At 47.0% G+C, this 14,685-nt stretch overlaps 1 protein-coding gene across 1 annotated transcript in view; it reads right to left on the bottom strand.

The window, feature by feature from the left end:
• The window catches only part of dpy (fibrillin-like protein dumpy), a 310,858-nt gene that overhangs the window by 13,372 nt on the left and 282,801 nt on the right, over window positions 1-14,685 (bottom strand). Inside the window, exons 54-71 of the mRNA XM_073969448.1 lie at window positions 13,698-14,654; window positions 13,168-13,482; window positions 12,439-13,101; window positions 12,073-12,378; window positions 11,365-12,012; window positions 10,979-11,293; window positions 10,554-10,901; window positions 9,216-10,496; window positions 8,828-9,145; window positions 7,150-8,763; window positions 6,748-7,068; window positions 6,340-6,684; window positions 5,971-6,267; window positions 4,945-5,913; window positions 3,589-4,878; window positions 2,791-3,522; window positions 769-2,718; window positions 33-686 (exon numbers count right to left, since the gene is read on the bottom strand). Coding sequence (XP_073825549.1) covers window positions 33-686; window positions 769-2,718; window positions 2,791-3,522; window positions 3,589-4,878; window positions 4,945-5,913; window positions 5,971-6,267; window positions 6,340-6,684; window positions 6,748-7,068; window positions 7,150-8,763; window positions 8,828-9,145; window positions 9,216-10,496; window positions 10,554-10,901; window positions 10,979-11,293; window positions 11,365-12,012; window positions 12,073-12,378; window positions 12,439-13,101; window positions 13,168-13,482; window positions 13,698-14,654 — 13,323 coding nt within the window. The remainder of the gene's footprint in view (window positions 1-32; window positions 687-768; window positions 2,719-2,790; window positions 3,523-3,588; window positions 4,879-4,944; window positions 5,914-5,970; window positions 6,268-6,339; window positions 6,685-6,747; window positions 7,069-7,149; window positions 8,764-8,827; window positions 9,146-9,215; window positions 10,497-10,553; window positions 10,902-10,978; window positions 11,294-11,364; window positions 12,013-12,072; window positions 12,379-12,438; window positions 13,102-13,167; window positions 13,483-13,697; window positions 14,655-14,685) is intronic.

Below are 14,685 nucleotides of genomic sequence, written 5' to 3' on the forward strand. Positions count from 1 at the left end.
TTATCGAGAGAAGGAGAGGAAGGTTTTCTTACGTTCATCTAAAGGCCTACGACATTGCCTATAGGGATCACCCTCATATCCCCGCAGACACATACAATTGGGCACGTGATTAACCACCTGGCAGAGAGCATTGTGGCCACACGATCCCGGACAGGGGTCAATACATTTCATATTCTGACATGACTTGTGAGCAGGACAGTCGTCATTACGCAAGCACTCGGGGCGGCAAACTTCATAAGGATTGCCATAATAGTTGGGTAAACATTGGCACAGACTCAAACCATTATGGTCACGACAAATGGCATTTGCACCGCAAGGGTTGGGATGACAAGGCAGGCGAACTTCAACTGGTCTATCTTGTTGTGGGGGCAGACATTGGACAAATGGATCTCCCACAAGGCCGGAAGGACAATAACACATGGCTGCATGCGAACTCACACGGCATTCAGCTTGTTTGCCGCAGGTACCCGGACAAGGATCTATGCATTTTTGATTAACACATGACCTGTCCGAGGGACAGTCGGCACTAGTAACACACTCAGGATGACAATTGGGAGGTTGACCGATATATTCACGCAGACAAGAACATTTTGCCCTATTATCCGAGGCAACAGAACATTCAGAATAAGGACCGCATGGTGATGGTTGACAGGGATTTGTTGGGACTACATCCCTAATTTGTTCAACTGAAAAAACAATTCCAGGAGAATATTAAAGAAACTGCAAACAAAAGAAAGGGATTGAGGGAGGGAAGAGACTTGTAACTACCTATTGGAGAACAGTAGACGAAAGGATTTCCAGTGTATCTCGGAGGACAGGAACAACGTGGTGTGTGATCATATGCCAAACATCTCGCTGCAATTCCGCAAGCTCCCACACAGGCATCTCTGCACTTTTGATTGAGACAATATTTATCCGAAGGACATTCCGAATTGGTGGTACATTCAGGGCGGCATGATGGTGGCGAACCCAAATAACCGTTTATACAGCTACACACCGCTTGACCTCTTACCTCCAGACAATGAGAATTGGGACCACAGGGTGAGGGATAACACGGATTCTCCCTGGGCTTTTCAACAACTTGGACATCAACAACATCTCTTACGGGTTCACAGCGTATAAAGGCATTACCAGTCATTCCGGGTGGACAAGAACACATTGGTATGTGATTTTGAACCTCACAAATAGCTTCAAGACCACATGATCCCGGACAAGGATCTTGACATTTACGATTAATACAAGCCCGGTCGCGAGCACAATCAGTATTGAGTACACATTCAGGACGGCAACCAACATAGGGATCACCCTGGAATTCGGGCAGACATGAACAACTACCTTGATTACATTCAGCATTTACACCGCAAGGTGAGGGAACACAAGGATCTTCAAAGGATGGTGGAGGATTTTGGCTATCTTTAATCAACACCTTTGGTGGTTGGCATTCCGTGAAAGGATCACCCATATAACCAGGTTCGCAGACACAATTTGGTATGTGATTTACTACATTGCAGAGGGCATTGAATCCACACGAACCGGGGCAGGGATCACGACATTTCTCATTCACGCAAGCCTGATGTGAGGGACAATCGGAATTTATGGTACATTCTGGGCGACAGTATGGAGGGGTGCCATAATAATTAGGTAGGCAAGAGCAAATGGGAACGCCCCGGCGATTGTGGCATTGGGCAAATTGTCCACATGGTGAGGGATAGCAGGGATTAATGGGTTCAGGAATGGGGAGATAAGCGTTTGGTGGCCTATATGTGGGACGTTGAGATTCTTCATAGATAACTGAAGGTATAGATGATGTTGGACTGGGTTTTTCATATTCCACAAGAGGTTGCTGGGGCCTGGCTTCTTCATAGGTAACGGGTGGTCTAGACGAGGTTGGTCTGGGTGTTTCATTAACTACATAAATGGGTTCCCGAGGTCTCATTGTTGTTGTGGCTTCTTCATAAATAACGGGTGGTCTAGACGAGCTTGGTCTGGGTGTTTCATTGCTGACATAAATGGGTTGCCGAGGTCTCACTGTTGTTGTGGCTTCTTCATATATAACTGGAGGTCTAGACGAGATTGGTCTGGGTGTTTCATTGACAACGTATGGTGGTTGAGGAGGTCTCATGGTTGTTGTTGTGGCTTCTTCGTAGATAACTGGAGGTCTAGAGGTTACGGGTCTGGGTGTTTCATTGATGACGTAAATTGGTTGGCGAGGTATCACTGTTGTAGTCTGCTCTTGGTAAATAACAGGAGGACGAGATGTCACCGGTCTTCCAAACGTGTCATAGATCACAGCAGGTGGTTGCGATGTTGGCTCATACGAAATAGCCGGTATAGCTAAATTTTGATAAACGAATTTAGAAAAGTCTTGTAACGAATATTCATAAGGAGATGCAGTCTTACGTTGTTCAGGATAGCATCTGCTGAAGGCATCACCCTCAAAACCGGACAAACACGAACACATGGGATTGTGATAAATAACACGACATTCGGCATTAAGACCACAGGTACCGGGACAAGGATCTGCACACTTACGATTAATGCAAGCCCTGTTCAAGGGACATTCACTATTCGTGGTACATTCAGGTCTACAGGCGGGAGGTGTGCCAATAAAATCGGCTAGGCAGGAGCAAACTGCCTGTTGATTTACTTCACGACATTGACTATTGGGACCGCAGGGAGAGGGTGAACATGGATTTACATAAGGGACTATGGGTTCTCCTGAGAAGTTTAAAAAATGGAAAAATGTGAAATCTTTTTCTTGATCCCGATGGGACTGTAAGGACTTCTTACTTTGTTGTATGGCATGGCAAATGGTGTAGGGATTACCCGTGTAACCCTCGTAGCATGAACAGGAGGGCAGGTGATTATTAACATAACACTGGGCATTTTGACCACACGTTCCGGGACAGGGATCTTGGCATTTGGTTTGTATGCATGCTCGAGAATTGGGACAATCAGAATTGAGAACACATTCGGGACGGCAACCTTCGTAGGGATTTCCATAATAGTTGGGCAAACAAACGCAGGAACCAACTCGATTATTGGACAGGCATTCGGCATTGGGACCACATGGATTAGGTATGCAAGGTTCTATATGTTCTTGTTGAGGCGGAGTAGGGGTTGGTGGCGAGGGTGGTGGGGGTGTTGGTTGTGAATGTATCACAGACGTGGGGAAATCATGTATACCTTCTAAGGCTGGGCGACAATATGTAAATGGATCACCCTCAAAGCCTTCTTCGCACAGACACATGGCAATGTGATTAACACTGCGACACATGGCATTCTGACCACATACCCCAGGACAGGGATCTTGACATTTTTGATTAATGCAAGCCTTAGAGGAAGGACATTCCGAATTGGAAATACATTCCGGACGACAGTATGGCGGTGAGCCCTGATAATTGGGCAAACATTTACAAGAAGCAGAACCTTGAACCTCATCGCATTGCGAATAGGGGCCACATGGTGATGGTATGCAGGGATTTTGGGGTATTACATCTCGAACAGGTGATGGCGGAGTTACTGTGGGCAATAATTGAGAAAACGTATTAGTTGCTGCCAAAAAAGAGATCCTAACGGATGGCTTACTTATTGGTTGGCAGGAAACAAATGGTGAGCCGCTATAACCCGGTGGACATGAACAAATGGGTCTGTGATTTACCACATGGCAAACAGCACGCTGACCACAACTTCCAGGACATGGATCTTGACATTTGTAATTAACACAGGCCCGATTGAGAGCACATTCAGAATCCGAAATACATTCACGATGACAGGAGGGAGGAGAACCCCGCATTTGTGGTAAGCACGAACAAATGGCAATGCCATTTTGCTCACGACATTGGGAGTTGGGTCCACAGGGAGTGGGGACACAAGGATTTGTGGCATCTAAATGCACCGGTTTGGGCCTGGGACGGCACAAAACAAATGCATCCCCCTCCATATCTTCAGGGCAATAACACATGGCCACATGATTGTGTACACGACAAATGGCATTCGAGGCACATGTACCCGGACAGGGATCTTGACATTTGTGATTAACACAAGCCAAGTTATGGGGACATTCTGAATTGAGTATACACTCAGGTCTACATGAGGAATAAGGATCTCCGTGATATTCTGGTAGGCAGAAACATTTGCCATCTCGACATTCAGCATTTGCTGCACAAGGTGAGGGATGACAAGGATCTTCCGCGGCAATTGTTATGGAAGGAAGTGGTTTAGTTTCGGGTACGCAACGTGTAAAAGGATCTCCGATATAACCTGGATTGCACACACAAATTGGTATGTGATTTGTAACCGAGCAAAGGGCATTCAGGCCACATGAACCAGGGCAGGGATCTTGACAATGCTCATTGATACAGGCCATGTTCGAAGAACAATCGGAATTTATGACACATTCTGGGCGACAATAGGGCGGAGAACCAATATAACTGGGTAAACAACTACAAGTGTATTGGTCACCCTGCAGCACCCTACACTGACCATATTGGCCACAAGGTGAGGGTACACAGGGATTGCGATAGGGTTCTCTAGCTGGCGGTTGTGGTGGTGGAAGTTGTGGTGTTCGCATGGGGTAACACAAGGTAAATGGATTTCCGGTAAAACCATTCAAACAACTGCATATTGGCAAATGTTGAATAACCCTGCACTCAGCTTGTGAACCACATACTCCAGGACATGGATCCTGACATTTGCGATTTATACAAGCAAGCGACGCGGGACATTCACTATTAACCGTACATTCTGGTCTACAGCTTGGTGGTTGACCCACATACTCAGGCAAACATGAACATCTCGCCTGGCCTCCAACATCACTACACTGTGAGTTGGGACCACATGGCGAGGGCACACAAGGATTTACATAATCTCGTATAGCTACATTAGAAAAATATAAGTTACAAACTACACTAGCACTACTTGTGGGACAATTATAATTCTTACGTTCTCTAATAATATTGCAATAGCTGTATGGGTCTCCAGAGTAACCCTGGTAGCAGGAGCATATGGGACTGTGATTGATGACATCGCATTGGGCATTTTGTCCGCATACACCGGGGCAAGGATCACGGCACTTATTGTTGCTGCAGGCCTTGTTTGAGGGACAATCTGAGTCCAGCACACATTCGGGACGACAACCTTCATAGGGATTACCATAGTATTCGGGTAGACATTGGCAGGACCCAGCACCATTTTGTTCACGACACACGGCATTGCTGCCACAGGGACTGGGGGAACATGGTGTAATGTGGTCACGTTCAATTTGTGGTGGCGCTTGGCAACGGGTAAATGGATCTCCGACATAACCATTGATGCACAAACAAGATGGTATGTGGCTAACAACCTGGCAAACAGCAGATTCTCCACAAACTCCAGGGCAAGGATCACGGCAGCGCATATTGATACAGGCTAAATTGCTGGGACATTCCGAGGAGCTGATGCATTCCGGCCGACAGTTTGGTGGGGCTCCAATGTAATTTTCCAAACATGAGCATGAGGCAGAACCCTTTTCTACGCGACACTCCGAATTGGCACCACATGGTGAGGGTATGCATGGATTCGAGGGTTCTTGTTGTATTTTCACTGGCGGTGGTGGTGGCAACAATTGGCACATGGTAAATGGATTACCCGTATATCCGGCAGAACATTTACAGTGTGGTATGTGATTAACAACTTGACATTCAGCCCTTAGGCCACATGAACCTGGGCAGGGGTCGCGACACTTTTGATTAACACAAGCCATGCTGGGTGAACAATCCGAATTGATGGTACATTGTGGTCTACAATAGGGTGGTGTACCCAAATAGTTGGGCAAGCACGAACACACAGCCTGCTGGTTAAATTCGCGGCATTGAGAATTTGGACCACAGGGATTGGGTTGACATGGGTGGTCAGGTTGTTTAACGACAGGAGCTAGAATTTCAAGAGGTAAGTTTGGAACTAAAGTTTCTGGGCATAACATTAACATACTTTCTATATTCGAACATTGGACAAAGGCATTGCCGGTCATTTGAGCAGGGCAACTACACATGGGAACATGATTAATAACATCGCACAGGGCTCCAATGCCACAGGTGCCAGGACAAGGATCCTGGCACTTTTGGCGTATACAAGCCCTATCACGACTACAATCGCTGTTCAAGACACATTCAGGACGACAACCCACATAGGGATTGCCTTGGAATTCGGGCAGGCAAGTACATTGGCCATTATCACAGCGGGCATTAGGGCCGCAGGGTGAGGGATTACACAAATCTTTGGGGGCAACTAAATAAGTTATACAAAAATAAATTAAATTAAAATAAGTTCCGAAGACAACTGCTTTTGTGGAAATATTACTTGGCTCCCGTTGCACGGGCTTGGGACTACAGGCTGTAAATGGATCACCGTTATATCCTGGAGGACATGAGCACATTGGCGTGTGAGCTGTTACTGAACACAAAGCCGATACGCCACAGGAACCAGGGCAGGGATCACGGCATTTTTCAGTGATGCAGGCTAAGTTGGAGGGACAGTCGGCATTGATGGTACACTCGGGTCGGCAATTGGGTGGAGAACCAAAGTAATTGCTGAGACATGAGCAGGAAGCTTGGTCATTTACCACCCTACACTGTGCATTCAGACCACACGGTGAGGGTATACAGGGATCGCGTTTGACATCCTTGAGAATTATTGGACTCGAGGCTATATTTTAAAGGGAGGGAATATTACAATAAGCCCTTAGTCTTTTTGTAAAGCACTTCTTACGTTTTTCGGGTATGGGTAGGCAACGCACAAATGCATCACCCGTAAAACCTTGGCGACACGAACACAATGGACTATGATTACGTACACGACACTCGGCATTGAGGCCACAGGTTCCAGGACAAGGATCCACACATTTTTGATTTACACAAGCCTTGTCAAACGGACATTCACTGGAGATGGTACACTCAGGACGGCAGGCAGGTGGTTGTCCCACAAATGAGGGCAAACAAGAGCATACCGCTTGATTTTGTACCTCGCGACACTGAGAATTGGGACCACATGGAGAAGGTTGGCAAGGATTGCTAACAACATCGTAGATGGCTAAACAAAGGAAGAGGGGACAAGAGGAGATAAGTTAGACTCTCCCACTCACACAATTTTTCTTTAAATTCTTAAGCTTACGTTCTGGCAGCAGGTTACAGTAGAGATAAGGATCACCGGTATAGCCACTGAGGCAATTACATGTGGGCAAGTGGTTGCGCACCAAACAGTTGGCATTGCGTCCACAGGTACCGGGACAAGGATAGCGACATTTATTTTGGACACAGGCCAAATGGGCAGGACAATCGGAATTAATAACACACTCGGGACGGCAACCTTCATAGGGATTTCCAAAGTATTCCGGCAGACATTTACAGGCTCCTACACCATTACGTTCCAAGCATTCAGCATTGGCACCACAAGGGTTTGGTTCACAAGGTCTGACAATTTCTGGTGCACTAACATCCCGTACTTGGGAGCACAAGGTAAATGGATCTCCGGTAAAACCGTTCTCACAATAACACATTGGTGTGTGATTCACAACTCTGCACTGGGCATTGGAACCACAGACACCAGGGCAAGGATCGCGACAATGTTGATTTATACAAGCCTGATTCGAAGGACATTCCGAATTGGTAACACATTCGGGACGGCAATTTGGTGGCGTTCCAATGAAATCTTTCAAACATGAACAGGAGGGGTTGCCATTTATGGAGCGGCATTCTGAATTGGGGCCACATGGCGATGGAAGGCAGGGATCCTTAGGTTTGGTGGGGGTATCTAATTGGGGTATAATACGCATGCGTTCACAGCCTATGAAAGGATTTCCACTGTATCCATTGAGGCAACGACAAATGGGACTGTGATTGCGCACAGAGCATTCGGTATTTGCACCACAGGAACCTGGGCAAGGATCGCGACATTTTTGTTGCAGACAAGCCTTATTCAGAGGACATTCATTGTTTTGGCTACACTCGGGTCTGCAAGAAGGTGGAGCTCCTATATATTCGGGCAGACAAGAACATACCGCCTGATCATTCAAGACTCGACATTGGGAATTGGGACCACATGGCGATGGCTGACATGGTTGAATATCACGCACCGGTGCGGGCAATTGCAAACATTGTGAGAAAGCATTTCCTGTCATACCATCGGGACAATGACACATGGCCACATGTTGATGGGTCTCACAAATGGCATTGGAGGCACAGGTTCCGGGACAGGGATCTCTACACTTCTGTTGTATACAAGCGCGGTTAGAGGGACAATCTGAGTTCAAAACACATTCCGGTTGACAGCGTATCAAAGGATTTCCTTGGTACTCGGGTGGACAAGAACACTGGCCCTCCCGGCAAATGGCATTCACGCCACAAGGTGAGGGAACACAGGGATCTCGTGGCTCAATTGGACTACGTTGAGGTTCCACTGGTGCAGGGCGGCAATTGACAAATGGATCTCCCACTAAACCGGCTTGACACTGACATGTTGGCGTGTGATTGATAACATGGCATTCGGCATTAAAGCCACATGCCCCTGGACATGGATCACGGCATTTTTGATTGATGCAAGCCAACGAACTTGGGCAATCGGAATTTATGGTACATTCTGGTCGACAATTAGGTGGAGATCCCACATACGAGGGTAGGCAGGAGCATGAGGGGGCACCACCTATATCGCGACACTGGGCATATTGGCCACATGGAGACGGTAGACATGGATTTAGTGAAACATCACGAGGAGGTTCAGCTGCAGGGGCTAGAGAAATTTAAAACATAGTTATTAATTTAAACACCACTTCCTCTACACAAGAAATTCTTACTGGGTGGTATGGGGTAGCAGCGGGTAAATGCATCTCCCGTATAACCCGGCTGGCATGAACATATTGGCGAATGACTGACAACACGACAATTGGCCTTGGAACCACAGGACCCAGGGCAAGGATCGACGCATTTACGTTGGACACAAGCCTTGTCATAGCTACATTCCGAATTTGTGGTACATTCTGGGCGACAGCTTGGTGGCGAGCCAATATATTCGGGTAGGCAAGAGCACACGGCCTGTTGATTAATTTCGCGACATTGGCTATTGGGACCACAGGGTGAGGGTTGGCAGGGGTTTACATATTCCTTGAGTATGGCTAAATATTCAAGAGAAAGAATGTTTCAGAAAAGAGTTCCAAGGTATTCCTAGCGAATTTTGGGACTTACGTTTAACCGGCAATTGGCAACTCTGATAGGGGTCACCTACAAACTCAGCTAAGCATTGGCAAGTGGGCAAATGATTGACAACATTACACATGGCATTAAGGCCACAAACTCCCGGGCAGGGGTCAATACATTTCTGATTGACACAAGCCTTGTTGGCGGCACAATCAGAGTTGGCAACACATTCAGGACGGCAACCCTCATAAGGATTGCCGAAGTAATTTGGCAAACATTGGCACGCGCCGGCATTATTTTCCTGCCTACATACGGCATTTGCTCCACAAGGATTGGGCACACATGGTGAGATGGGATCTTCGGAGGGGATTCTAACAGGTGGTATCGAACAACCTGTGAATGGATCTCCACTATAGCCAGGTGCACAACTACACATGGCAGTGTGTGACACCACAGAACACTGGGCGTTGGCACCACAAACTCCAGGACATGGATCTTGACATTTGCGATTTATGCAAGCCCTATTCGAAGGACAATCCGAGTTTGCCACACATTCTGGACGGCAATTGGGTGGTGATCCCATAAATTCTGGCAAACAACTGCAGGATGGTGAATCGCCTATGACACGGCATTCTGAGTTGGGACCACAGGGGGATGGTATACAAGGATTTGGTTTATCCTTGAGTTTCAACGGTTGTTCAACAATCGGCTGACAGCTAACGAAGGGATTACCCGAATAACGCTCAGGGCATACACAAATCGGTGCATGATTACGCACATGGCAAAGGGCATTCAGGCCACATGAACCCGGACAGGGATCTATACACTTTTGATTTTGACAAGCCTGTTGAAGTGGACAATCCGAATTGATGGTACACTCGGGACGGCAGGATGGTGGGTTGCCAATATAATTTTCAATACACGAACAAATGGCGGTGTTTTGATTCACTCTACAGCGACTGTTGGGTCCACACGGTGATGGTTGACATGGATCTTGTACCGTTGCGATTGGTTGACGCTGCATTTCACAGAGCACGAAAGCATTGCCTATCATACCCTCAGGACAGCGACACATGGGTATGTGATTGTAAACATCACAAAGGGCATTAGAGGCACAGGTGCCGGGACAAGGATCGCGACATTTTTGATTTATACAAGCCTTATTCGAAGGACATTCAGTGTTGAGAACACATTCGGGACGACAGGCCACATATGGATCGCCATGATATTCTGGCAAGCATGAACATTGGCCATTTGAACACTGGGCATTGGGACCACATGGTGATGGATTGCAGGGATCTTCAGCTTGTAGCGGTGGTTGGTTGGTGGCTAAAAGAACAACACGGTTTGAAATTTCGTTCCTTATACAAAGCAAAGGGGTCTTACGTTCTGGTTCTAGTTCTGGCGGTGCCAATTGGCAACTGGTAAATGGATCTCCTACATATCCTTGGGGACAGTAACAAGATGGTATGTGATTTTGCACCGTACACATGGCATTATAGGCACATGATCCTGGACAAGGGTCCATGCAATGCATGTTAATGCAGGCCTTATTCAAGGGGCATTCACTGTTGGTTGTACATTCGGGCCGGCAATTTGGTGGGGCTCCCAAGTATTGAGGCAAACATGAGCATGAGGCCTGACCATTGATATTGCGACACTGGGCATTGAGGCCGCAGGGTGAGGGTGCACAAGGATCTCTAATGGGTTCACTTTGTTTTACAGGTGGCAGAGCTGTATGTTCGAAGTTTAGAGAGATTCACCATGAAATTTGTGACATTTTCTTTTTCTGGGAAATTTCTATAACTTACGTGGTATCGGATAACAACGGGTGAATGGATCACCGGTATAACCTGGCTGGCAGGAACACAAGGGTATGTGATTGCGTACATTACATACGGCCTGTTGGCCACACACACCCGGACAAGGATCTTGACATTTTTGATTCACGCAAGCCTTATCCGAGGGACATTCTGAACTAGAAGTACACTCAGGGCGACATGTGGGTGGAGAACCTACAAATTCAGGCAGGCAAGAGCAGACAGCTTGTTCATTGGCAACGCGACACTGAGAATTGGGACCACAAGGTGAAGGTTGACAGGGATTGATGTATTCTTTGAGAACCGCTAAAGGTCGATGGCAAAAAAAGAAAAGTTGTAATATACGCATCTTAAGAATCTCAGAGAGTTTATCTTACGTGTAACTTCTTTGCTGCAGTAACGATAAGGATCTCCTTTATAACCATATAGACAGTTGCAGGTTGCCAGGTGATTCCTAACAAAGCATTCAGCATTTTGACCACAAGTACCGGGACAAGGATCAACACATTTCTGATTAACACAAGCCTTGTTAGAGGCACAATCGGAATTCACAACACATTCGGGACGACAACCCTCATAAGGATTGCCAAAGTACTCGGGAAGACACTGGCAAGAACCCACACCATTTTGCTGCAAGCAAACGGTGTTGGCCCCACATGGCGAAGGATTACAGGGATCAACAGTTTCTACTTCCTGCCTTTGAGGTATGGCTGAGCATCGAACAAATGGATCACCCATATAACCAGTTTCACAATAGCACATCGGTGTGTGACTGATGACCCGACAAAGGGCATTTTGGCCACACAATTCAGGACATGGATCTTGACATTTTTGATTTTGACACACCTGATGGTTAGGACATTCCGAGTTGGTTACACATTCGGGACGGCAATTTGGTGGTTGTCCCACAAAATCGCTGAGACACGTACAAGCCGGCGAGGAACCCACAACCCGACATTGACTGTTGGGTCCACAGGGAGATGGTTGACAAGGATTTACGAGTTCGACATCTCGTTGGGGTTCAACTGGGGAAGAATCGGAGGTTTTTAAAACACTTTCTCTTCGTGGGCTAACCATTAACTTACATATGCGTTGACATAGGACAAATGGATTTCCAGTATAACCCTCTAGACAGGCACAAATTGGGCTGTGATTGACCACATTACATTGGGCAAAGCGTCCACAGGTTCCGGGACAGGGGTCTACACACTTTTGGTTTTGACATGCCAAATTAGCGGGACATTCCGAATTGGTAATACATTCTGGACGGCAACTGGGTGGCGAACCCAAATAGTTGGGCAGGCAAGAGCATACAGCTTGGGAGTTAACTTCGCGGCATTGAGAATTGGGACCACAGGGAGAAGGTTGACAAGGGTTGCGATAGATTTCAGCTTTAAGAGGAAAATAATTAGATTTTGAATTCCCCCAAAAACACACAAAGGGTAACCTACTTTTTTGTATGGCTTGACAGAAAACAAAGGCATTACCCGTCATATCGGCCGGGCAGTGGCACATGGGCACATGATTGTGTACCTCACACAGGGCATTGGGAGCACATGTTCCCGGACAAGGATCGCGACATTTTTGTTGTATACAAGCTCTGTTCGATGGACATTCCGAGTTCAATACACATTCCGGCTTGCAGGCCCGGTAGGGGTCACCTTGGTAATCGGACAAACAGCTGCAGACACCATCTCCCGAGCAAACGGCATTGGTGCCACAGGGATTGGGATAACATGGATCACGTGGGGCATCCTTAATTAAGACCGGTGGTGGTGGCTCAGGTCGGCATGCCACAAAAGCATCACCAACATAACCCACTTGACAACGGCATGAGGGTATGTGATTCAATACCGAACATTCGGTGTTCAAACCACATGCACCCACACAGGGATTGCGACATTTTTCATTAACACACGCCTGATCGGAAGAACAATCGGCATTAATGCTACACTCAGGTCTGCAGTTGGGTGGAGAACCCATATAACTGGGCAAGCAAGAACAAGATGGTTGATTGTTTTGATTACGGCATTGAGAGTAGGGACCACAGGGTGAGGGCACACAAGGATCACGATAGATTTGTACATCTTTAACGGGTGCTGAAGGTCGTATGGCTAGAAATTCCAAAGATTTGTAATTCATAAAATAATTGAGGAAACCTAGATTATTTTTCTTCTTACATGGTTCGGGAGAGCAACGCACAAAGGCATCACCCGTCATGCCAGGACGACAGCTACACAATGGACTGTGATTGCGAACACGACACTCGGCATTTAGACCACAAACTCCAGGACAGGGATCTTGACATTTACGCTTGATGCAAGCCTTATCCAAGGGACACTCAGAATTGGCTGTACATTCGGGTCGACAGTCTGGTGCCACACCGACAAAATCTGCCAGGCATGAGCACACAGCCTGGTCATTGATGACGCGACATTGTGAGTTGGGACCACATGGTGATGGTTGACATGGATTGACATATTCATGGCGTATGGCTATATGATTCCGCAAATGGATATAGAATGCAAATATTTATGTATATGAAATGATGTGGAGAAGATATTCAAGGGGGGAAGGGGGAGTGGTGGTTTAATGGTGGTTTGGTGCTCTAGAATAATTAGTGCAACGCCTATAACTACTTGTTTTAGTTTTAGTCTAAGGTTAAGATTAATAAGCGTAAGTATTATTTTTAAACGCTGAAATCGCTTACGTTCTTGAGGTCTGACACAATAGCTATATGGATCTCCCGTGAAACCGGCGAGACAATTGCATGTTGGCACATGATTGAGTACCGAGCACTCGGCATTATTGCCACAAGTTCCAGGGCAAGGATCGCGACATTTTTGATTTTGACAAGCCTTGTTGGTGGGACAATCCGAATTCAGCACACACTCGGGACGGCAACCTTCATAGGGATTTCCGAAGTATTCCGCTAAACATTGGCAAGCTCCAGCACCATTACGTTCCAGGCATTGGGCATTTGCTCCACACGGTGAGGGATCACAAGGTCTTAGTGGTTCATCGCGTATCTTCACGGGTATGGGGGTGCAGAGAGTAAATGGATCTCCGGTAAAACCTTCCGTACAGGTGCACATTGGTGTGTGTGACACAACACGACATTGGGCCGAAGCTCCACACAAACCTACACATGGATCTTTGCATTTTTGATTTATGCAAGCCTGGTTGGAGGGGCATTCTGAGTTGGAAACACATTCCGGTCGGCAATATGGTGCTGAACCCACAAATCCTTCCAAACAGGTGCACGATGGTGTTTCTCCCACAACACGACATTCGGAATTGGGACCACATGGAGATGGGCGACATGGGTCTTTGGGTACTGGATCCTCCTGTATCGGCTCAATAATTTGTTGACAAGCCACAAATGGATTGCCGGTGTAACGAGCCACACAAGTACAGTAGGGGCTGTGATTGACCACCGAACATTTGGCATTACGGCCACAGGCTCCGGGGCAGGGATCAATGCATTTCTGATTAACACATGCCAAATTGGCGGGACATTCTTGATTTGCCGTACATTCAGGGCGACAGCCCGGTGGTGTGCCCAAGAATTCAGGTAGACAAGAGCACACAGCCTGAGAATTAAAAACGCGACACTGTGAATTGGGTCCACATGGTGATGGTTGGCAGGGATTTGTTTGAATGCGAGCTGTAACAAAGAAGTTTTCAAATGAATTCCG

Source organism: Musca autumnalis, unplaced genomic scaffold, assembly GCF_047663935.1.
Source record: "Musca autumnalis isolate F117 unplaced genomic scaffold, ASM4766393v1 scaffold_2, whole genome shotgun sequence".
Classification (NCBI taxonomy): Eukaryota; Metazoa; Arthropoda; class Insecta; order Diptera; family Muscidae; genus Musca; species Musca autumnalis.